The 25,134-nt window shown below is 37.0% G+C and overlaps 1 protein-coding gene across 3 annotated transcripts; it reads right to left on the reverse strand.

Moving 5' to 3' along the window:
* Nucleotides 1-4,958: 4,958 nt before the first annotated feature.
* On the reverse strand, nt 4,959-22,802 carry LOC122089413 (probable magnesium transporter NIPA4). Of its 3 annotated transcripts, XM_042659119.1 has the most exons (10): nt 22,193-22,330; nt 21,139-21,152; nt 18,874-18,930; nt 14,203-14,293; nt 13,940-14,100; nt 13,657-13,784; nt 13,414-13,551; nt 12,086-12,178; nt 6,138-6,243; nt 4,959-5,392 (listed from the first exon to the last, which is right to left on the reverse strand). In XM_042659119.1, exons 3-10 carry the CDS (start codon nt 18,881-18,883, stop codon nt 5,289-5,291), a joined length of 831 nt encoding a protein of 276 aa, XP_042515053.1. In that variant the 5' UTR covers nt 18,884-18,930; nt 21,139-21,152; nt 22,193-22,330; the 3' UTR covers nt 4,959-5,288. The 3 variants fall into 3 exon arrangements, with proteins under 3 accessions (XP_042515053.1, XP_042515052.1, XP_042515054.1); XM_042659118.1 differs by lacking the exon at nt 21,139-21,152 and having other exon boundaries at nt 22,193-22,802; XM_042659120.1 differs by lacking the exon at nt 22,193-22,330 and having other exon boundaries at nt 21,031-21,149.
* Nucleotides 22,803-25,134: the final 2,332 nt, after the last annotated feature.

Genomic DNA, 25,134 nt, shown 5'->3' on the forward strand with positions numbered 1-25,134 from the left:
AAAATCCACTTCAATAGAAAGTTAGAATCAAGTGAGGAGTTAAATTAATTAAAAATGGGTAGCAGAGTTCTTCCATCTTTTTCTTTTCAACCGATTCACCAAATCAACCAAGAAGCAACTCAATAGGCAGAAACATACTCCATTTTTTTAGGGTGGTGGTGGGCTGTGCTAGAGGGGGGATATGGGAGGACAGAAGAGCTACCAAAGGTAATCAGCTGGGAATTTTAAAATATCATGAAAGAAGGAGAGACTGAAACTTTATTGTTCTTGGGGAATCAGAAATGAAGTTTAGAGTAGGTGACTTTGAGAAATATAGGTTGACTACAGGGGAGTAATAGTAATTAGCCCAATATGCAATTATACGTGTCAACTCAATCCATCTAATACAAGTATTTTCACCTTGATTGAGATTTGAGAGGATTCTTCTTGGCTAAAAGAAAGTCTTTCGTATCAAGGTGAAAACACATGATGTGACCACGAAAACATCATGTGTTTTCAAATCATAGACTTCCACCCTATTCATTCACCATGATGTGACCCCTATGATTTGAATATTTTACAAATGAGATTCATCGTTAACTTCTACCCTTATTATACAAAGTCGAAAACACATTCCTAATCAAATTTAAAGGTGAGATGTCATGGCTTATAATGTTCTCTCCTCATGGTGGGTGATTCCTTTTAACCATTCAAAAGGAACTCATAAAAGAGCATCGCAATGGCTATACAATAATGTCCATAGCTAGAACCACGAAACCACATTACTATTTTTTGATGATTTTGTAATTAGTCCTATTGGGCATTCATGAAGTCAGTGGGTCTTTAGGACACATAATTATATCTTAGGCAAATTTTTTTCCTTCACCCATAGTGAAGAAAGCTTCCTTCTCAAGGTGAAGTAACCCCATAATTGGACTCTTGGGTTATCATTACACTGCCACTCATATTGACGAAGTTGAAACTGCTACCTTCCTCTATAGCAATCTAATAGTACCAATGCTAAGAGTGGGTGAAAGGAAACTCAGTCCTATTTTTAATAATTCTACTATATATTAGTGACCGCCTTATGTACTTAAATATTCACGATAAGTCTTCAATTTGGATTGGAATTTGTCTTGTATATATATATATATATGCTTGCTCTAATTAACCCCCTTTATTTGATATTCTTTCAAAAGAAATCAACCTATTATCCAACTCATTCATAGTTTCATCCTATTTGACGTTCTTGAAGACCAGGTTGTAACAAGGGGATGTTTATTTTTCTGAATAGAACTAGATTAGGCAGCTTACAGCTAGCTTAGCATTTCTTACCCTTTCCCTTATCTTGAGAGGAATCACTAGGCGGTCTCAGCAATAAGTGAGGTTTCTAGTTATAGACTTTTTTTTTGCTAAAGGTCAGCAAAGAATGAATGCAGTACAGGGGAACCAAAGAAGAAAAAGAAACAGAAATTCAGGCTGTTGTCCACCTTCAGCATGACCAACAACAGACTGACAACCTAAATCAACATAACAACAAAAGAAATAAAAATGAAATGACAATTAAATCTGTATTTCGGACAATCTTGAGCATCCCAACTGATATTCTCTAGAGCAAACCAAGGAGGCACAGAACAAGTCACTGAATATCTCGTTGCAGCTGCATGCTTTGCTAACCCATCAGCAACCGAGAATGTTTGGTGACAGACTTACAACAAAACCATCTAGAGAAATCTCAAGCTGGTTTGGTGAAAATTTAGAGCTTGCCTGTAGGGATAATCTGGGACCATGAGTACGACTGGCAGGATCAATTTCTCTACTTGGCTTGGTGAATGTGAGAATCAAATTTGATAATAGAAGCACCATAGCAACCCTGTTAGTTAGGTAGCCTAAACCACAGAACTCCAGAGCACCTCAACAGCTGCATTGGTATATTGTACATAAATGCATTTGGACACTCTAATGTGAAAAACAATTCCCATATACATCACTTCTCAATCTACACCTGCTCTTGCACTTGTAGTATGCTTAACATGGTTCTGTACATTCGGTTTGATCTTACCAATCTTTGAAAATACCTATGGTGTTTGAAGCCACACGTATCTGCATGTTAGATAATCAAATTACATACAGATTTGGATTGAGATTGAAAGCAGGACTGTTGACAACCCTAATTAGAGATAAGATCTGTTCACTGTCTTATCTGAAAGGGTGATTAACTGCCATTATCAACTAAACAAAGTAAATTAGTTCATCACAATAATTCCTGAGGATTATAACAGTATCACTCTTTTCTTCTGTGGAAATATTATGGATTTTTTGAAATGTTTCAAATCTAAAACACACTAGTTATCACGAATATGCTTAGAATTATATTTGAAGAAATGTCTCACAGGCCTTAAAACAAAGATTTGGAGGACATAACCCTTTCCCAAAAGCTATCATCTCACATAGCGATGGTGAACTCTGTAATCAACGCCCTTAATAATCAAATTCGTAACAAGTGTCGAGAGCGACAGCCACAGTAGATGACTGTCATTGTCCTGTGTCGGACGAGAAAAGGACCATTGGAAGAACAAATAAACAAGTAGTCAAGCCTATCGATTCCTTGATTAAATGATGATTCCAAACTCTTGATGATATCTGCCCTTTCTTCTTCTTCAAATTTGTTGTCATAATGATTAGGGGGAAGAGAACTCCAACTCCAACTCCAAATAGGTGGTGGTGGTGGATGTCTAGATGGAAGGGGAAATGCATCCAGCTATTAGGCTCTAAGTGTTTCCACCTCATCAACGTATTTTCAATTTCCTGCAGTATCTCAAATCTGTTATGCAAATAAATTTATAAAATTGAAAATTATTCATTTCACAACAAATGCGTAAAACTAGTATTATTTTCTCAAGAAATAATACTCATATTAGAGGATTTTTATAGCAATGGACACTTATATATAATGATGAAATCTTTCATTTAATATGCATTTCTAAGTATTGAATGAAAATGGTGTGATAAAGCACAATGAATGTGAGAGCAAGCCAAAGCGTGGCATGTGTTAATATAAGCTGAATTTTAATTTATACATAAATGTAAGAAAAAAAAAATGTAAAAATACAAATAAGAGGGTGAAAAAACAACCAAAAATAATATGAAAAGGTTTTATTGGTGAATAGACTCTCTCTTCACTATGAATGATAAGAAATTCGATCCGAAAGAACTACAATTTGAAACGTTGCAAATTAAGTGTCATTACTGTGTGGGAGTGGGAGAGGAAATGCATATGGCTTCAAATAAACAGTTAAAATTCCATCCCTCTTTGGCTCAGAATCAAAGCTCTAGGAATCAGTATTGTATCGGTAATACCGATATTTTCAACCATTGAGGAAAAAAAATTTTCTTTTCCTTCAAACATTGCAGAAAAAACCCGTCCGATATGACCTGTATCGGCCGATCCATATCAGTTAGATTGATGAATCCCCGCTTTTCTAGACGAATATACTGATGGATTTATCTCAAATTAAGCTGACTCCAACCAGGAGACAATTTTTTCATTGACGATCCAACTCCGCAGACAGACCATTGTTTTTAAAAATCGGATTGGATCAGTTAACTCCCACTCTTATTGTGCAAGGTCGAAATAAAAAAACTTTCCAATCAAATTTAAAGGTCAAATGTCATCGCTTAAGATGTTTTCTCCTCATTGTGGGTGAAGAAAAATTCGATCATTTTCACTAAAAATAAAAATAAATACACTGTAGTGGCTGTACATTCATGTCCATGGATACAAGCCTAGAACCACATTATGGCCATACATCCACGATAAGTCTTCATTTTGGATTGAAAATTGTATTGAATATATGCAAAAGATGTTTTTTCTTTTCTTTCTCTTTGAATAGTACTAGATCAGGAGATGTTTTTTCTTTTCTTTTTCTTTGAATAGTACTAGATCAGGCAGTCCTTGCTAGCAATTTCCATGTAATGGTGCATCATGTTGACAACCGACATTTATTATAATTAACCATAACCCATTAATCTTTTTGCGCTGATCCTCACATTCGTCTTTGCATTGAATCTCCATATAGTCGATTCCATTAAATTGGGATAAGATTTTGAATGCTGTAATACTAGATTAGGCAGCTTAAAGCTAGCTAGCATTTCTTTCTCTTTTCCTTTAACTTGAGAGGCATCACAAGGTGGCTTCAGCAATAGTTGAGGTTTTAGATTAGAGTTTTATAGGCAAAGTGGCTGAAGTCACTAAAAAAACTTCTACTTCCAATATAATCAATTATATATAGGTCATGGCAATTTTACAACTGAAGACACATGTGAAGGTGAGGTAGAATTACCATTTCCTTCGTTTGAAAAGTAGCAACCTAGAGGGAACAGATAGCTTTTGAAGAAAGTGTATCCTTCATTGGTGCTTTTGATGAGAGATTGCCATCTCTTACCAGGGTTTTCCTTGGTCCTAAGCATTTCTCTGCGATCTCGTGCTAATGCACATAATGGAAGGGATAGGACATTGGGAAGGGAAGGAATAGGCCATTGGGAAGATCAGAGCAAAGGCCATACAATCCATGCCAAGAAGCCCAAGACCCCTCACAGAAACTTTGTTTTGGCATCCAAAAACCCGGTTATGAACCAATCACCCAAACACCCCAAATTCAACTCGAAACTTGTCTAGGCCTCACCTAATTTAGCACCTTTGGTACATGTTCTAGAATCTAGTGAAATATACGCACATCAAGTTCACTAGTCATGGAGAAAGATATAGTTCCTTGTTGACTACCATGTCTAAAAAGTGATTTTCGCCTCAATGAACTGCAATTATTAACTCAACAAAAAGAATTAGTTCACCATGACCGCCACAGCAAAGCCTGAAGAGTCATAATTTCAACACAGCTTAAGCCTAAAATCAAGAACATCACAGACCACCTCATCAACAATAATTCTTGAGGACCATATCCTAAAAGAATCGCTGCACATGTTTTGTTCACCAACAATTTCTCTTCTTTTTTTTCCCCGTAAAAATATCATGGATTCTTGAAACATTTCAAAATCTAAAATACACTATTTATCACCAACATGCTCAGAATTACATTTGCAGAAATACCTCACAAGCCGTGGGGAAAACTTGGAGGGTACAACCCTTTGCCAAAAGCTATCGTCCCATTTGATCCAAGAAACCCTCCTGGCCTTCTAATTGTACCAGAAAATATATGACCGTGTTGATCAAACATTTGAAGTACAGGTTGGTGACAATCAGGTGCCTCCCCCAAAATGTATAAAAGAAAGCAAGATAAATTAACGACGAATTACGGCGACCGCAAAGATTCTGGGCACCTAAGGGGGATGCCTTCAGGATCTAACCCATCCATATCTGAGTGCTTAGAGAGAGAGAGGCGGGAGATCAATGGACCTGTTAAGGCATACATCAACAGTATCATTTCATTAGTACAGAAATCAAGTGTGACTAAATAACATAAGAGGAATGTAAGCTCTGCTGCTTCTAAAGCTGATAAAGCTTACAAGCCTTTGACATCGGGACACGTGTATTGTCTATTGGGTAATTTACCGATTGGACAAATATATATATATATATAGAGAGAGAGAGATTGAGCAGAACAACCCTCAGCCCAACCACAACACTAGATTGAGCAGAACAACCCAATTGTCCAGATGGCTTGTAAAGATTTACATGAGATATATACGAGGATATTAAGATAAAATAGACTGAATAAGAGAACAAGCATGACAGAGATCTTATCGCCTTCTCTAAGGCATCAGTTTCATTCTGTCTATCGTTGGTCACAGCAACAATGGATTGTCTTATGACAGAGGGTGCATTCCTTTGATTTTCTGTGAATCAAAAGACTTCAAAGTAACTAAGAGATGTAGACCAACAAAGAGAGGAAAGGCAAATAAATTGATGCTGTTTTTAGGTCAGAGAAGTTGAAGGTCAAAGGATGATGGAGACAATTTGTTCTGATGCTAGTTTTATTCCTCTCTTCGCACCTTTTTCTGAATTTTTTTCTCAACATTTATGAAGTTGCAAAGAGAACACGTCACAAGGTAGAAGGCATGTAGGCTGTACCTAACTTTAGAAACAAGTAAAGCTAGTATTCCTCCATACAATAAATAAGTAAAGCAAGAAAAACATATACCATCCACCATGTCCTTGGTTTTGTGAAGAAGGAACGTCCCAGACAGAATAGTCACAAACCCACACATTTCTGTGACAATCTGTGTTGGATTTTGCCGATCCCAGTCCTGAAAAGGTAAAAGGGCAAGTAAGAAATTGCAAACATTTAAATTTAGATGGAAGACTAAATTTCAGCACTAGGTCATGAAAATTTTAAATTGCATTGAATCAGTGGACTAGATTTATGAAACCATGAAGCCTGGATAGACAAAAATAATTGGAAAATACCATCCGAATTATACTTTCTGGAGTAGGCCACTCAAAATATATCTCCACCAATTAACTGAGATATTGATATAAGGGACATTGCTGACATACTCATATTGGGTACACAAATGAGGACAAACATAGTAGGTCAGCCCCATGTGAGCAACCCTCATACAAATCAGCCCCATAATAAGCCACCATGTTTCCACGTTTTAATAGTGTGTATATATATAGAGGGTTTAACCCAAAGGGGAAAAGGAGAATGAAAAACAAATTATGGAAAAACATATATATATATATATATATATATAAACTTTCAATGTGAAGACCCAAAGTAAGCATGGACAGCAGAGAAAGAGTTCTTAAAGCATGATCAACTCATCCTACAGGAGATTCATAACATAGTTATCAAGGCGTCACCAAGGCGCCCAGGCGGCTCGGCCTGGACTGTTGCCTTGGTTGCCTAGGCATCACCTTGCTGGTGTCGCCTTGATTTTTTACCATCCTCCATCACCGTAGGCCCAGGCGACACCTTGATGACCTTGATTCATAATCCACATACAAAAATAACAAATTACAGAAAATAAAAAGAATCTTTGACGTAAACACTCATGACCACTTTTCTTCCCGTTCTCCCTCTCTCCAACAGCTCTATTCCAATGGCTCTTTTCCTTTTTTGGCTTGAAGAAGAATAAGTGAATGATTTTGTATTTTGTACTTCGGGTGTGTCATGTGAGCCCCAACATGAGTTTGAGGCTTTCTTGTGATGAGTGAGTCCCACACTTGGGTGAGTGAATCCCCAAGAGAGCCCACGGTTAAGTGGTGAGAGGACCCTTGTTATCTTGTACTTGGTTGAGTTGGTTCATTATTTTTGCAATAGAACTATTCTGTATTTTCTAGATTATTTTTTAACAGCATCAAAAGACCTAAAGCAAACATAAATACCAATTCCAGACAGCTTATTAAAACATGATTAACTTATTATATCCTAGAGGAGATTCATAATCCATATATAATTCATATGAGATCATCTTATTATATCGTATATTTGTAGCACTTTGTGTCGAAATCACCTCAGGCCAGATAGGTTGATTTTCAAGATGATGATTGGCTTGATAGAGGAAAGCCGAAGTTTTCACATGGGAACTTCTCCATACATCTTTTGGCACATATTGAAATTAGTCCGACACAAGTCTAGAAAATTAAGTGGACTTTCCTCTAAGTCATGAGGGCATGAAAGAACAAGTGGCAACAACTTAAAAAGACAAGATTGCCACAAGGACACCAGATTGTTTTTTTTTCTACATGAGGAATGAGGAAGAAAAATAGCAACAAATTGCTATTATCAGCAAATCCTAATGTGCAAGTATAAAATTACGGGGATAAAAAAAACTTAAAAACTTTTACACCAGAAAACACAAAAAAGGGAGTGTCTGAATGAGACCTCTATCGGCATATTAAGTACTTGAAACCTCTTTTAATTGCCCCTTTTCTCATACTCAAAAGTTCTTTAAGTTGGGTATAAGAGGTTTACAAAAATAATTTGAAAGTGACATATCATTATGTCATTATCATAAGGTGACATTGTCATGCACATATTCCAAATAATATATGTGAAATGACAATAATTACCATCATTGAAAAGAAAATTACTTGTAATATCAAAAGGACAAAAAAATAAGGTTACAAGGGGGTGTCAATAAGAAAATCTGTAAAAAAAATCCACTTGAAGTTGGAAAAACCAGAATTTTGAGGACTTCAATAACAGAACTCAGTATTTCATAACAGACCAAACCTTTAGTCGAATAGTCTATTCTACTAACAGAATCAGCCTGCAGGCTCTGTAATGTAAGGGTAACTGAGACTCAATAACTCCCAGTGTTGTCCCTTAAAGCTCCAATAAAACCAGATCAAATAGCACAAAAATCTGAAATCAGTCTTGAGAAATAAATCCAAAATAGGGTTATGGAGGGGTGACCTGCGGATAGGGTTGGAGAGCTCAGATGGAGCTGATACTTGAATCGAAGGAAGGTCCAGTGATGGGAAATAAAAACCCAAATGGGTTGGCTGATCAGGTGGTTGGACAGGGAGATGTAGCACTATCTGTTCTTCCAGAACCCAAGCTTCTTCAGCTGAATTCGATTCTGTCCAGGGAGGTATTGTCACTATTTCTTCAGTCAGAAGTGAATGCTGGTGTCCAATTAAGTATTAGAACACTCAATTCACACACTGTCAAATCGGATTAGAAGAGAAGAGAAAGGGGATGGGATAGGTGTGGGTATGGCTACGCCTTGGGCCTCTCACCCACAGCTATCTCAGTTGTTGAGGAATTCCTTTTCAGAATTTTGGAGCAAATTGGCTGCAACTATTATTCATTCAGTTGTATTAAAAAACTTACAGCGGTGCCTCGTTTATAGAGGGTCTAACTCCTACTCAAAAAATGACAAGGCATAGTGGGACTCAAGTAAAGTAGGACTATAAAACACTATCTAACTAGGAGGACCCGCCATCACTAGGCCGAGCCCTTCTTCCTCCTTTGATAGGTAAGGCCAGATCTACTGCTGCTGCTGGACTGATCTACATTACTTTGTACAAAGTCTGATAACAGAATAGAAAAATGTAGAAGAATCCTAGTGCCACTAGGAAAGAGACGAAAAGAACTAGAACCAGTACCAATCGACCAAAAATATTAGAACTGATAACAGAACTTCAGAAAACAAGGTAACAAATCTCAAAGTTCAGTTAAACCAAAATAGAACAGTAACTAGTATGCTGTTTGCAACAGAACAGAATCGATCCTTGAAAAAAAAAAAATCAGATATGCAGCAGGGTATAGAGAACAGAAAATTCTGACCAATGATTGAGAGAAAGATAGAAATAAAGGAAGATAAATAGGCTTGCAATCCACCAAACCCACTACTAAATCGACAGAAGAAGCTATTGAATCCACAGCAGCCAAAGTTTCAAAAAACTAAAAGCTATATTTCATAAGGTCATGTATAAGGCCATAGGTGATGCAATACCAGGGTTTCAAAAACCCTGTTCGGGTTTGCTTTGGGCCCACCCAAGTAATAGAAGACTCAAATCAAGAGCATTAGTGGCAAAACAGTAAGTAAATCAACATTGCAAAGGGGGAGTGGTGATCTGGTAATTGACCAGAATATTAGAGGGGGTACTTGGTATGTAAAAGGGGAAAAGATACAAGCTATTAGGATTTATTGTTTAGAAACAGACTTGGAATAAAATTTAAAACAAGGCCCAAGGGGAATAAAGGGAGAATGAAGGGGTAATAAGGGAAAGACAGAAAAAAAGAGGAGATTTGCTCATATGCTGAGGTTTTCTTCAACCTCTTGACAACCAGCAACTAGAGGTAGCACAAGATCCCACTCAAAGGACCAACGTTTAACCTAAAATTTCAGGCAACTAATTGCAGTCCATAGCCCCTTTGAATGCAAGTATTAACCAGCAAAGATGGGATCAATCAGCAGAATAAAAGAACCCTGAACTGTTGCTTCGGTAAACTCAAATCCAGCCTTGGTTACAGGCAAGTTTCCCATAACAAAGGATGACTTAGGGAACAAGTACCTAGGATTTGAGTCGTCCTAAGATGAGGATTCACGTCAGTGAATTTGAAAATGAAAGAAGGGGTGTCAAGTGAGATACAGCTCTATCTTGAGGGTTTCAAATAGCTGCTAGAACAGAGTATTGGCCACCAATGAAAGAGCAAACAAGATTAGAATAGAAATAAAAGGGAGAAACAAGGGAGGAAGAAGAAGAAGAAAAGGAGAACAGAAGGAAGAGGAATGATGTGGATCCAAGGTTCGAAAACCCTATTTGGATCCTTTATGGGCCCCCGTAGACAATTAAATCCAATTACAAGAGAAAGGTGGCAATTCTGTAAATCCTGAAACAATTCTCGCCTCATATGTAATGTAAAAAGGGATCAAAGTGTAAGAGAAATTACCAGTGCAGGGCTTTCTGTAAATAAGAGAAAAGGGCCTTTTAATATTAAGGATGAAGCTGCTTCTTCAACCTCACTTTAAAACAGTAAGGGCAGAAAAACTTCTTCGAACTGGGTAAGATAACTCAAAAGAGGAAGTAGAACTTCTGTACTCAGATCTAGCACAAGGACAGAACCAGATTTTGAAGTTATGGTTGGAACTTCCTGCAGAGATCAGATCACGACTCAAATCTGTGTAGGGTGGAGTCGTTTCAATCGCGGGAATGACCTCTTAAAATCAGAAACTGATCTGAAGTGTATCAGCAGGTATCGACACCAATGATAGGGGCTGTAAATCACGGTAAGAGCAAGGGTTGTGTATGAATACAACAGTGGCAAGGTAGGGAGAGACATTTCAGAGGAGAGAAAATATGCAGCTCTTGGCAGCACTGGTAAGCACTTCCATTCAGTTTCAATAAAAAATCCAACTAAGAATTGTTGCTTTCATGCTCTCATAATATAGATTAAAACAAAAGAAATCCTAATCCTACCCTAAAACTGAAATCATAACTTGCCTCTTAACTCTATCTAATCTAAAACAGAAGAAAAATTCAAATAAAACTGGACTCTTGCCTTCGTATGATTCTAATAACATGAATAAGATAAGATTTTTTTTTTTAAACAGAAAGTCATATTTAATCCTTCTTGTAACTGCATCAGGGAATGAAGAACACTCCTACAGTGGGAAGGGCGCACAAGCGCAGACATGCAGGCTTCTCAATCCAAATCATTCCATTATTCAAATATGAAAATTCCTTTTGTAGTTACCGCATATATAAGAAACTAAAACTCCCAAAATTAGAAAACAACTCCAAATAGGAATGTCAGCAGGCTTCTCAATCCAAATCATTCCATTATTCAAATATGAAAATTCCTTTTGTAGTTACAGCATATATAAGAAACTAAAACTCCCAAATTAGAAACCAACTCCAAATAGAAAACAAATAATCAACTAGGAAACTGCAACTTCCCTACATAGCTCTCTCTTATCAAATAAAATAAATAAAATATTGCATATCATCTCAAGAAAAATATCTAATTATCCTACTAGACCCAACCAGATCTGGACTCGATTCTTGGTCTCGGATTTGGCCCGGTCCACAGTGTTTCCAAGCCTTGGTTTCATTTCAGACCCGTTGAAACCTAGTTGTTAAGTTTCGGTCGAAACTTACAACCATGGTTTTAACACACTATTAGAAGAAAAGGTAAGCAAATTCAAAGAATCTCAATTCCTGCTGGAATCAAGATTCAGAAGCAGTGATAAATAATTTTTGTGAATAGGTAAACAAGTCTCCTTAATCTTCTTTTAAAGGTCATTTTAATCAGTAAATAAATTCGGCTATTCCTGGCCACTAATTGTCATGCACAACTTGTACCAAATAAATTAAATTGCACCACAGTAGTCACAACAGATAATAAAGGGAGATAGCTCTACAAGGTAACATTGGATCTCTAGTTCAAGCAAAACCATCAAACAGAGAGAAAGAAATGCCCCATGCTTTGAAACAATCACTATCAGATTGAATGCTATGGATTCTCAAAATATGTAACCAAGTTCCATAATATTTCATGTTTCTTGCACTAAAAGGAGATGTTAAATGTTTTGGATATGCATGATACATACCCACGTAATCAATATGGCAGGTCATGCAAATATGACAATTGACAAATACTGATACACTTCAACTGGCAGAAACTGTTACCTTAAACATGATCACACTGGCCAAAATGGTTAATGATGTAAACATCACATAGTAGATAGGTGATACAATAGCAGTGTTGAAAGTATCAAGTGCCTGCAATAAAGATGCAAAATGGAATTTTTATTTAATTAGAAACATTCAAATGATCACTGAATGATATTAGAAATTAAAAACCAAAAGAATGAGTGGGACGTGTGCGTGTGTAGTATCACATGCATAAAGAGTGGCATTTGAAATAGAATTACATGTGATCAGGATGCCAAGATCAAAGATGTAAAAAGAAATAAAGCATCCACAAGAAGAATTTTAACAATTCCTTGCTTGTATGTTCCTAACTACTGGAGCTAGGTTTGTGCATTTATAGTCTTTGATAGAAGAAACTTAAGTAGAAACCTAGCTATGCTTATATGTCCAATCCAAGTAGAAAGGTATATTCCTGATATATACTGCACCAATTTCCTGGTATCACTCAAACCCAGCCATAAAACCACAATTTCCCCCCCCCCCAACCCCAAAAAAAAAAGCAACACTTCTACATTGTAGAGAGATGAATTGGGAACCTTAAAATGAGAAGCATAAGAAGTTTCTATTTTGACCTCTCGTCGTTTCTCTCTATCACTGGAAGCTGAGATCAGAAAGTAGAGTGGCAAATGATCTCGCACAATAAGGGATTGTGAGGGAGGTGTTCCATCGTAACTGGCTGCTATTTTGTGATTTTGAAATTGCGACACTGAGGCTTGGTTTCTGATTTCTTTCATGTTGTTGTATCAATAACATGTTCTCATAATTATCTCTTTCAATAAAATCGTTATTCATCTCTAGACAAATTACTTGGACTCTACATTTTGAAGGAGATAAGAAAAGAGATGCAGAAGAGGATCTGTTGATGGCAATCCACATAATTCAGGAAACAATAACACCTTTTCATTGCCTAGACTGAAAACCTTGAAGGTGTAGGCCAGAGTTTCTCATATCCTGATTCTTAAAATCCCTAAGCCAATGTGATTCTGGAAACATAGTAGTTTCCAAAATTAATCATGTTACATGAGCTCAATGTAGAGCCAGGGAACAAAAAAAAGTCAATTATTCTCAAGTAAAAAAAAAGCGAACATATCTGACTTGAAAGAAATAGTAGATGCATAATAGTCACAAGATGGACAATTCTTAAGTGTTTGACAATTCTTAAAAAGCATCATATTCGTAGAACATGTGTTGTGCTCCACAGTTTGGAAGCATTAACATTTTACTTCGGTAGCTGTAGTGAAGTATATTAATGGTTTGGATGATGGAGAAGGATGCAAAAAAGAAACTGCAAAAGAGTTAATTACCTTGTTTAAGTAGTTCATTTGTGTGATAACACAAGTAATTACAACAACAGCAAATATCCATGTTTGGGGGTACATAAGCTGATTCATTCCTGAGAATGTTAACTTCAAAGCAATTCCTAATGCTTTAACACTCATGACCTGTCAAGAAATACCATGTTTTCAATAGGACCAATAGCAATACCCAGCAGCACCAGTAAAAAGGGGAAATTTTACAATAAAAGGAACCAACTATTGCATACATACCGATAGAGAACCTACAAGTGAACACACCCCAATATAGACCATTATATGTGTTTGCCCATACTGTGGGATAACATGGACTACAAGTATAAAAACTGCTGCTAATACCAAAGCTGCATAAAAAAGAAAAGCTGCAGAAGAAGCCAAAAAAAAAAAACTGATCAACGCCAAAAACAATATTTAGCAGAGAAATGCATTATAAAAGAATAAATTCCAACTTGTCCCAAATTCAACATTGAAATAGCATCAGAAACAGTGAGAAATATCCCCACACGTTGAAAAATACCTGGCTCAGTAGCAAGATCCCATACTTGTGTCACAGATTCAATTTCCTGTTCTTGAGGAGCATGTAAAACAATAGTTGTTGAGCCCACGACGCACAGAACACAACCAAGAATGCCAAAAATATGTAGCTTCTCCCGTAAGATAATATGCGCAAGTACAGCACTGCAACATAATGTGAACGTTAGCACTCATAATAGAGAAACTCACTCATAATTAGAGAAACATAATATATATTATATCTTGTTACATGATTTTTCCACATGCCTGATAATAATGCTGAGTGCGCCAAGTGGAGTGACCAGGATTGCTGGCGCAAATGCATATGCAGCAAAATTAGCAATTTCCCCAACAATCACTGTTGCAATGGTAGTTAAGGAATTAGCACTCAAATCAGTCGTACATAAAAATTAATAGGGTTCATGTAATTCATAAAGGAGACCAAAATGATCTACTTCTACTATTAATCACTAAAGTACTAAGTATTGCTTGAAACAGATACTAGACACAGGAAAAGTGCAATCAACATTCTGAAGAGTCCAACCAAATCATGTACCACACACAGTTTCGTAGCAAAGAAACCTTAACAGACTTACACATGCCTCACACAGTGATGTTAACCAGGCCAGCCAAGTTATTATCTGCCATAAGTTTTCTTTTGAGTTGTTTTCACTAGTGAAATCATGGAATTACTGCATTTCTGTACGAGTATAGGATTGTAAGGTTATCTCGTAGAAGTTATTACATTATTATGTTTTACTTACTGATTAAAGTAAATTCTTTTTACTATTGTAAGTAATTATTAACTTGATCATTTTTAGTAAATCATGAGTAAGTAATTTTTAATGATTAATTATAGAAAATTAAGAAATTAATACTATCAAAATCAGATTTTATTATACTTATTCATTTCTGTTTTGAGTTATTAGGAGTTCCACTTACTCAGGAATCAAGTTTTTTTCAGGTTCAGCAGCTCTGTTGACCTCAAATTTTTCAGGAATCAAGTTTTTTCAGGTTCTGAAAGCACAGTCCAATCTGCTTCTTCAATACTGGTATAAAATTGGTTGACAAAATTTTGGCAGTTTTAGAGTAATTGCTTTGGTCATCTAAAATACAAGTATAAAAGTCCTAACATGGTGGGCAATATAGAGCTCGAAGCTGAAACTTGACATATGGCTATTCAAATGGGGAACCTTCGCATCCAACAGTCAGTCAGACCAAGAAACTCTTCTTGTCACCTCAAAAACGCAGGACCGTGTTGAGTAGATTGTTGACATCAAGACACATTAAATTACTACAAGTCCATTGATGCAGCAGCCATCCAATGGCTAGATGAGTATGACTGACACACTGTGGAAGCCACAGTTGTCACGGCGTCGCCTAGGCAGCGTTTTGGCATCCCGGCGGTAAAATCATCACATGGCGCTGGTACGATTAGTATGAGTCTCGAATGGCGGTCGCCAGAGTTGGATAGGCAGCGCCGTAGACGCCATTTCATGCCGGAAGCACTAGGCGATCGATTTTTGGTACTTTTTTTAACTTATTAAAAATATTCTTTTTCCTATATTTTGATTGGCAGGTGAAAAATAACAACGAAACAAAACCCTCGGGCCTCGACCAAGTCAATCTCTATTTTCTCATTCTCTCACTCAAGTCTCGATTTTTCTACTGAAAATCCCCAAAAGAAGAAAACCCCTCAGCTGAACCCTCGACCCCGACGGCTCGATTCTTCTCTTTTCAGCTTCTCTTTCTCCCTCTTCTTCTTCAGTTCTTCTCTCCTTCTCCTTCTCTGAATCTCTGCGACATGAGACGTCTCACGTCTGTGACTCTGTTTCTCCTTCTTCTTCGTCTTCTTCTCTGCTTCTCCTTCTCCTTCATCCTCCTCTGTTTCTCCTTCTCCTTCATCCTCTCTTTCTTCTCTTCAGCGGGGCAGTAGTTGTAATAATTCTATTTTTCAGTTGCAGTTCCTAGTTGGATGATATGTTATTCTGTGTTCAATTTCACAGGTTGAAAATTTTCCAGTGGTGTAAGGCATTGTTACTTCTTTGTCAATTGTCAACACTCAGTTGTGAGTTATCATACACTGCTATTTATGTATGCTTATTGGCTCTGTTTTGTAAAGGAATTTATAGGAACTCTTGGGCATAAAAAGTTTTCTTCCATTTCTTTTTGAGACAGTGAGCTGTTTTCAGGTACTTATGCTGCACTATGTAGCCTCAAAAAAATTGTGACAACCAAGCCTTTTGTTGGTTGAGCTTAGCAACAGTCTTGGACATTTAGACAGCTCTTGAGGAGTTTAATGCTCTGTTTTATAAGTTATTAAGTTACAACTTGCTGTAGATAATTTGTAGAGTATATATTGTAGGCTTATAGCATGCTAAATAACATTAGAAAATAGGGAAAAGAAAAAAATGACACATGGGTGATTTGACCGCCATGGCAACGCCATATCGGGCAATTCATCACCAAATCGATTAGCCACCCCTCCACCGCCTTGGATCGATTTGACGCCGTGACAACTATGGTGGAAGCCTAAGCTCAAGAGGTCCAGCACCAAACATGAAGGATGCCAGTTCAATATTTGGCTCAAGGGGCTTGGTAAATTGTATTTGTTTTACTTGGGGCACAGGATTGTAATTTTGGAGTCCTTTAAGACATCCTTTAGTTAATGACATAAGATACTTATGAGTCATATGGTGAGTTTTAGAGGCGTCATGCTAGGATTTGGTTTAGGAGTCCTATTTCAATTAGATTTATACTTTTCTCATCCTATGCTGTAACTCCATGCATGGATTTGATTTGGATAAATAGAAGTGAAGTGTGTGTGCCGCTTTCTATCTATTTTCCTCCCTAAAATTCTCTCATCTCTCTCCTTATTGATTATTCTTCTTCTGTCCCTGTTCAGTCCCTTTCTTCATCAATCACCTCTGTTACAGTAGGCTACAGAAAGCCACTTTTGATGCATTTCAGGTCAGATCTTTAACGTTTTTCAGTGTCTGTTCTACCTTCATAAATTGCTATTCTACTTTGTCTTCTCATTACTCTGCTTTTGTCTTGTTCCGTACTGTGTTTCTGAAATCATCTTCCTGCTACGATTTTATTAAAAACCTTGTTTCCAATATTAGTTTCCATCAGTTCTCTAGTCCTAACATCTCTTTTACATTAACATCTTCAAAGATGTCCTATCTTATTGATTCATTTTCCTCGTTATCATTTCTATTATTGTCTATTTTTGATAATAGCTCTTTGACCAGATTTACAAATCTGATGTCACTGAGAAATCAGTCTCGATTGAACCGTATAACACAGTAGCCCATAAGGACACACAGAGTTCAAATCTGGGACCGTTCTTATCTGCGACTTGAAAGTTATTTAATTTTTCCGTAAACCCTAATTCAGTTCTTATTGTTTACCACATTTATTTACTGTTACCTTACTATTATCCCCCTTGAGTCCATTATCTTCTATACTGAATACTATAATCTGGGCCTTATTTAAGCAGCAGCTCTTTGATTCTATATCCTTAATTAGGACTAGGGTTATGAGGAACAAATTATTCATGCTGTGCAATTATCCAGTATCCAGACAAATTGTTAATTACAAGCTTTTGATAGACTAAAAAAACAATCATCAACTGCCATATACATATCATCTGGTGAAAAACAAGATGATTTAGATGTCATCAATTCCGATGCCAAACATACTGGAAACAGAAAGCTTTAGCTGGAATTCAGTATAAGAGTTCCTTCTCTAAGACAGAAAAGACTAAACAGTTGAAGTTTCATATGGATGTATAGCCAATCTTACTGGTGGGGTCCACAGTGTAGATTCTAGAATGGACTCTAGAAGATCAAAGGTTGGGATCACACGTTGGATCAAAATCTGATTGAAAAATATGACGAAAAACTGAGAACAGATCCCAGAAAATTTAATGCAGTTTAAAAAAAATGGATTATTTTGGTTTCACCAAACACTACCCAACGATTGCATTTCTAAGTAAATAGTTCACTGACTTCAGAAATTAGAAAGGGAGAGAAGAGATGGTAAAACATGGGTCTTAAAAGATGGCTGAAGTTGGCAAATTCTGATGAAACTGGACTGTAACTTCAGCAATAGAATCACCACGGTCTGCTGATTACTTCCAGGCCAGAGTATAATATTTTAATAAGGCTAGAGGAGGTACTGCATGCTGGTTGTAGGGAAACCAGAAAACGGAGCAATTACTTCAGATCTGTTGACAAGGAGGAATTAATATCAGGCTATTGTCAGGATTCATGAGAAATTAGTAGCAGAAACTAAAATACCAAATCTGGGATGAATTAGAACTAAAATGAATAAGATATGATCAAATGAAGTGGGCTAAAACTTGTCAGGAAAACAGGGTACCCACCAAATTTAAACAGGAGAGGAAACAAAAAGAAAGAAGAGCAGTATTCAGAAGGAACGGAAGAGAAGAACAGGGAAGAAGATTATGAGAAGGAACACACCTCAGAATAGAACATTTATGAGGATAGAACATACCTGGATCACCAGTGAGAGGAAGAAAAAGAAGAGAAGAAGAAGAAGGTCATGGCTGGTTCTGACAACAGTCTCCCATGCATGCACAGCAGCACACAATCTAAAAAGAAAACTAAAAAATTTCCATTCCAATCTGAGAATTGATGGTTACATGCATTCAAATATATAGACTCAAAACAATCCTAGTTGTAATCTAAAATTGAACAAAATTTAAATGTGACTCAAACTCAACTTCTGACTGACTGACTCCTATCATTAGGTAAGTAATGCAGTACCCTTAACATGAAAAGAATTTAGAATTACTCCACTTAATTAATGAATATAAAACTTTAATTACTAAAACTTGTCACCTATATTTTATAACTCGAAAAAACAATCTAATTTTTAATCCACTGAAGAGAAAGAATGAAAAAAACTTACTTGTTATCATGCCCGTCCACCAAAGTGGTTCATATAAGTAAGAATAACCTCCAACTCCTGTGGAAAGAGTAGTGTTTTAATTTCTAATATGATCTTAAGGATGGAAATTTACAAGATGACATGTTCATAAAAGAAAGTGGCAATCATGGCAGACATATAGATGTAACTAGGTATGTATTGTACTATTAGTGCACACACAAAGCACATGGACAACTATGCAATAGTAATAGACTGGCAAGAAAAGTGAGTTCCCGATTGCCTGACCTTATTTAATACCAGACATACCAAATGTATGCCCCGTGTCATTGAGTGTGCTGTACGGACTGATCCATTCCCTACCCAAGAAAACGAAAGAGGACTTCTTGAGATCACCAGGTTCTCATCAGTCCAAGATGTTAGAACCTTAAAAAGTCCAAGATAAGAGATCTGGACCTTCTGGCAGCCCAAGGCCCTTCATCCTCTGTTTGGTGATTCAAATTTGTTTCATTCACTGTTGAGTCTTAGGTATGGCAATTTCAAAATCTTAAATGTTTCAGACTTGAGTCAAACAAGGTAATCTAAGACAAAACCAAAAAAGGAGGATGATTGTAACTGGGAGTAGTAACAATGCAACCCGAGTGTATCTAGTATTCTAGTGGTAATCAGTACGTTGTTTGGGCCTTATAAGCTGAATCAATCAGTAAATTGTTCCATATATAGGCAAGCAAAAAGTCATAGCTAAAGTTATTTGCAACTGGAAATGTTAATAATTCAGTTCTAGTTTATCCACCAGTGGTTATTAAGTTGTATAGTAAATCAAAATGTAAGAGTAATTTCTATTTGAATCCCATGGTGAGGGCTGGACAAGCACCAATTCTGAAAAATTAACGATCGGTATATGAGCTTATTTTTAGAAGGTTTTCAAAGAAAAGTTCATTATTTTTACTGGAAGTACCAATTGCTTCCTCCTCCCCACTGCTCATCTTCTCTGCCCCCTGTTTCAGTGACTAACTCTTCCATCCTGACTCTTCATGTCAGACCAACAACATGGCTCTTTCATCCGTTAGATCGTTCAATGTAATGTTCCCTACCCTCCCTAGCCCTAAACCATGCTAACCAGTCTCAACATCCTAACCCTACATTATGTCCTCAAGACTGAAAATCCTAAAATAATAAACAGGAACTCACTATTTTATTGAATGTGAACCCCCACAATCCAATGTCTCTCACTTGAAACATAATTCTCTCCTAAATTGTTTCTCTGAACCTTGATCACTATTTCCTTTGGTCCCCAACTATCAAGATCAGAATTGATACTCGCTCCAGCCATCAGCAAATCAGAACCCAGAATCCTAACCAACCTAACCTAGAGAGCTTTAATCCCTAATTCTATTTCCCCATCTAGGATCTGATTACTTTAATCCTGTAGTCCATCCCAACAAGACTTAAGTTCCCTGATCACCCTGCGTCAATGTTAAAGCATGTAAATGTCCAATCATTTGATATAGGATTCACCATTGCCGTTATACCACCCCACATAATCATGAAAAGGGTAATAGTGCATAACATATGTCTCTGAAGCTACCAATTTTTCAACATTACCCACCCAACATACATACACATACACACAGACACAAGCACAAATGCACACACAAACAAAAAAGAAGATACACATTACAAAAATTATTCTTTTTCTGCTCCCCTCATATAGATACTCCTGTTGTTCCTTCCTTCCCACAACTTATGCAGCTATGCTTTTTGCCTCATTAGAGTGCATATTTATTTGGGACATTTTTCAAATCACTTATCCATCTCTGCCTCTTGTAGAAGAAAAAGTAAGAGAGCATAAAAAACATGCATTATACAACATCACAAGAAAATTTATAAGATCTTGTATTGTCGAGAATTGGTTAGTTCAAAATGCATAACCTTTGGTTCCAGGTGCTATGCCTGTCCATCAGAAACTTTACTATTTAAAAAAGCAATTGAAAATCAATTCCAAAGCAGTCAGCACTATTATGACAACTTAAATAGTGTTTTTCAATATTAACATTTCTTTTAACAGATGCTGTTTATTAAATTGGCTCAGACCAATCGATAGTTACAAATGAAATGATCAACCAAAACATATAGGGTCTCATAAAAACCAGAGCCAAAATAGCCATTTTTTTTCACTACCACTAACAACCCATTGAGAGATGTTTAAGCAGCCTCTTGCATCCCATAAGCTAAGAGACTCAAGGACAAAAATATAGGCCTCAATTCCTCCACTGATGAACAACTCACCAACTGAAGTCAATCTGTCAAACAACCAAAAACAAAAGTTTTAACAAGCATTGCAAAATCTTCAAAATGTCCATTTGACAAGAAACTAGCCACAACTCAACCATACATGACTAAATAATCTTGTATGGGTCCTAATCCCAAGAAAAACAATATGAACAATCTACCAAAAAAGAAAGATATACAATATGAACAAGTTCTAGGATATGCTTGCATAACCCTGAAAGAAATCACCCCACTTTGTCACTCACAATTGAAAGTACTGACAATTAGACAAGATGTGCACACCCATTATTACTGAACATGTCATAGAATTGCGCCAAATTGGAAGTGTTTAACATCTCCAAGATCCAACCAACCAAAAAAGCATACTTCTGTAAATTATTTAAACAAAAAGAACCACAATTTGGACCACCAGAGGTCCATTTAACAATTAACATGATTTTCAATAGTCAGTGGAACATGATTTAGGATCCTAGTCACTGGACATGATTTCCACAAACTGAGTGCATGCTCCACCGCAGACCCCTCAGGCAATTGCACAGAGAAATCTAAACTTGATGCACTCACTAAGCTGATCAAATCTTCCAAACTCCCTCCTTGACAGAAAATTGGCCACAACGTTACCATTCATAATTAAATGACATTTTGGACATTATGATTATGCTCTTATATTTATTTATTTTAACCCAAATCAGAATTGAATACATGCCCCACCCCATAGTTCAAAGTATAAAAAGTTTCATACCCAAACCCTCCTCTTTAAATCATCTGCATTTTATTCCTACTTTGATTTGATCTACACATGGAAAGGTCTAAAGTAACACTGTAACAGTAAAGGCTCCAGCAAGCTAAGTTACAACCAAACCAGCAATCATATACACTATATGATGATAGCTTATAAATTCACTGAAAAGCATAAGATACCACCAATTGCATAAAATCCCACACCAAGCCAGCTCGCCCAATTCCGTCCATTACCACTAAAACTCAAAACAAGAAGAAACACAAATTTCAGAACAAAAATAAGCTAACTTTACTATAAATTCAGTTTCACCTGCCCTAACTCCCGATGCTCCAGCCTTCTTCAAGCCCTTCTTCTTTATAATGAAGCTGGCACCAATGAAAGAGCTCGAAGACAGTGCTAATACCAAACCCTTGATGTTATCAGAGGACATCCCCCCGTAAGAGGATAACCAGCTCTGAGTAGCCTCCTGTGCCATGACTGAAACCCTAATAACCCACTCTCAGTCACAAAATTGCCGCTGCCCATTTCTCTAGATCCATGACTGTATAAATTCATCAGTTAGCTCACCACATCCCACACCATTGTTCACCTTCCCAATTCCAACAATAGTCAATAAACAGAGAACCACAGAGAAGACCAAATTAGACTAATAGATTCTAAGAGAGAGAAAACGGCAGTGGAGATTGAAAACCGCTTTAGCAATCTGGTCGAAGATCTGACGGCGCTTTCAGACAGGTAATAGAGAGAGAGAGAGATTAGAGAAGGAGAGGTTTCTGGATTTGTAGATTGGAAGAACAGATAGAGAAAGACGGTTTGATCGACAGAGAGAAAGAGAGAGGGAGAAGAGAGAGAAACTTACAATCATAGAACCCTGGTTTATGTAATACGCACAATGCGCAGTACGCATCTGTGCTCTCCTGCACGCAGCACGTTAGCAATTTCCTATTGGTACCGAGTACCGAGTACCGAGTACCGAGTACCGACGTGCATTCATCGGTTTAGATAAGCGTAGTGTGCACCAAGGCGTACAGTAAGCTTATCCCATATGTGAAGCTTCCTTTTTTCCTTTTGCCTGTCAGCGAGGAGAAGAACCGTTTTCGCGGTTAACTGACGCGGGAAAGCTCGAGCTTATGGTAAAATGATGATGAAATTGAGTTTTGAACCGTTCGATCTGGATAATAGGTGATCAATCCTTTCACCAGAACTTCCAGAGATATGAATGGATCTGAATCCGACGGTTACGATTCTTCAGAAAAAAAATTTCAAAGATGGGTTTGGGTCATGGTTTTAAGAATCGGATATTTTGATGATTTAGGTCATCCCATCATTGTAAACATGGTTTAAGTTCATGGTATTAGTCTCTGCAGATATTGTTATGATATTGATATGGATTGGCCCATATCAATCTTGATGGATTTCACCCTTGTTTTCTTGATGTTTTTACTCTTGATCCATACCATTAGACCGATATGAGATTGGATAAGTGTATCAAACCCTTTTGGTCCCATCAAACAAATGCTTGGCAAAGACCTTTCCATCTCTTCTAGCTGTCTTTAGGTAGGCAACCACCAGAGAGAGAGAGAGAGAGAGGTATTCCATTTCCAGAGTGGGTCAACACATGCTCAAACTTAGTTGTACTTAGTGCTCAAGAGTATGACTTGGTAGCAACCTTCAATGGTACTGGATATACCTACTTCCAAAACACTTTTCTATGATTATACCTCAATAATATGTGGTTATTTTCTGAATTTTCAATTCAATGGTCTCCAATAAAATTAGGTAGTTCATGTATAATAAGGATCATTTTATTAAAGGGAGTAAGTAGGGTTCTATATTTAAAGACTAGTACATGGGACATTCGGTATCAATGACTCATCATCATGCATTTCATATTTGAAGGAATAAGATTTCCCACCGCACTGATGTTTTTAGGGTGGGGGGGGTGAGTGGGGAAAATATGCATGACACATCAATGGTTGTGCAGAGAATAATATCATTCACATGGGATCATGAGTCAGAGCAGAAAAGAGAGTGCTAGTATGAGTCCCATAGTTCATAATGTCATAGGATATAATGATATATGATGAAGTCTGCACTTTGGCATTGTGGAGATCTTTTGCCGAATTTAGAATGTATCATATAAACCACCACCATATTGTTCAGTTTAGCTTTGTAACTTTATCCGATGTTTTCTTGACCATCCAAAAAGGGGTAAAATTAATTGTACTAATGATATTTTGTGGCTACTTTTGTTGAGAAATATTTGGATTGGAATCTAGATTCTTGTTGAGGTGTATGTCTAGGGTGTTCTCAACTGTCGAATGCGGCTGGACTCTCTCCAATGCTAGAGAGGATCTAAATCGGATGGATCCATCCACTAGTGAGTCTTAGTATGTAGTTTCCTTTTGACTAAGGCATAGTTATATCATAGGACCCAAGATATTGTCTCATTCACATTCTGGGGCTACAATCATTTGTGATTTTTTTTTATTTTTTTCTTAGTTTGGTTAGCACCGAGATTGTAAAGATTGAAATCATTAGATGGATCGGTCCTGATCTATTCTAATTTATATTAGATCAGAATCCATATATAAAAACTGCCTTAACCCTAATTTTCATATAGAGCTCAACCAAGCTGGATCTGAACCCGATTTTTAAATTTTTGGTTGGCACTAATGTCCAGGGTTGGTACAAATGTATAACAAGAATTCTTGAAATGAAGAAATGCCTCAGCCAAAGCCATCACAAAAGCGTATTCGTTTTCTTGCAAGCAGGGTTGGTAGGCAATTTTTCTTCGGCAACAGACTCACGGCCATAACAAGGTTAGTAGGGCACATTTGCGCATTAGGCGTTGCTGTGGTTGTATACCCATCTCATCACTTTGACACTTGATTGTGGTATCCCTTCTCCAGATCTTTTAACGCCATTGTTGTTGGCACATGCCAAAAATTTCCAACTTCGTTGATTCCATTGTTTGTGCCTTTTTTTTCTTTTTTATTCATCGAGATTGGATTAGTGTTCAATGTATCGTACTATATCGAAAAAAATGCATTGGATGGATGCCTATGCATTGAGAAAGGACGCTTTCATAGGTGAAAGGCCATGGGGAATGAACACTGTCTAAAACCTCATTAGGGTTTTCTTTGGTCCCAATACTATCTAGTTGTCTTCATCGAAATATTAAATAACATACATAAAAGGACATCATCAGATTAAAATTTTAAGGGGTCTAAGAATCAAACCAATCCCTA

This window comes from Macadamia integrifolia, chromosome 9 (genome assembly GCF_013358625.1).
Source record: "Macadamia integrifolia cultivar HAES 741 chromosome 9, SCU_Mint_v3, whole genome shotgun sequence".
NCBI lineage: Eukaryota > Viridiplantae > Streptophyta > Magnoliopsida > Proteales > Proteaceae > Macadamia > Macadamia integrifolia.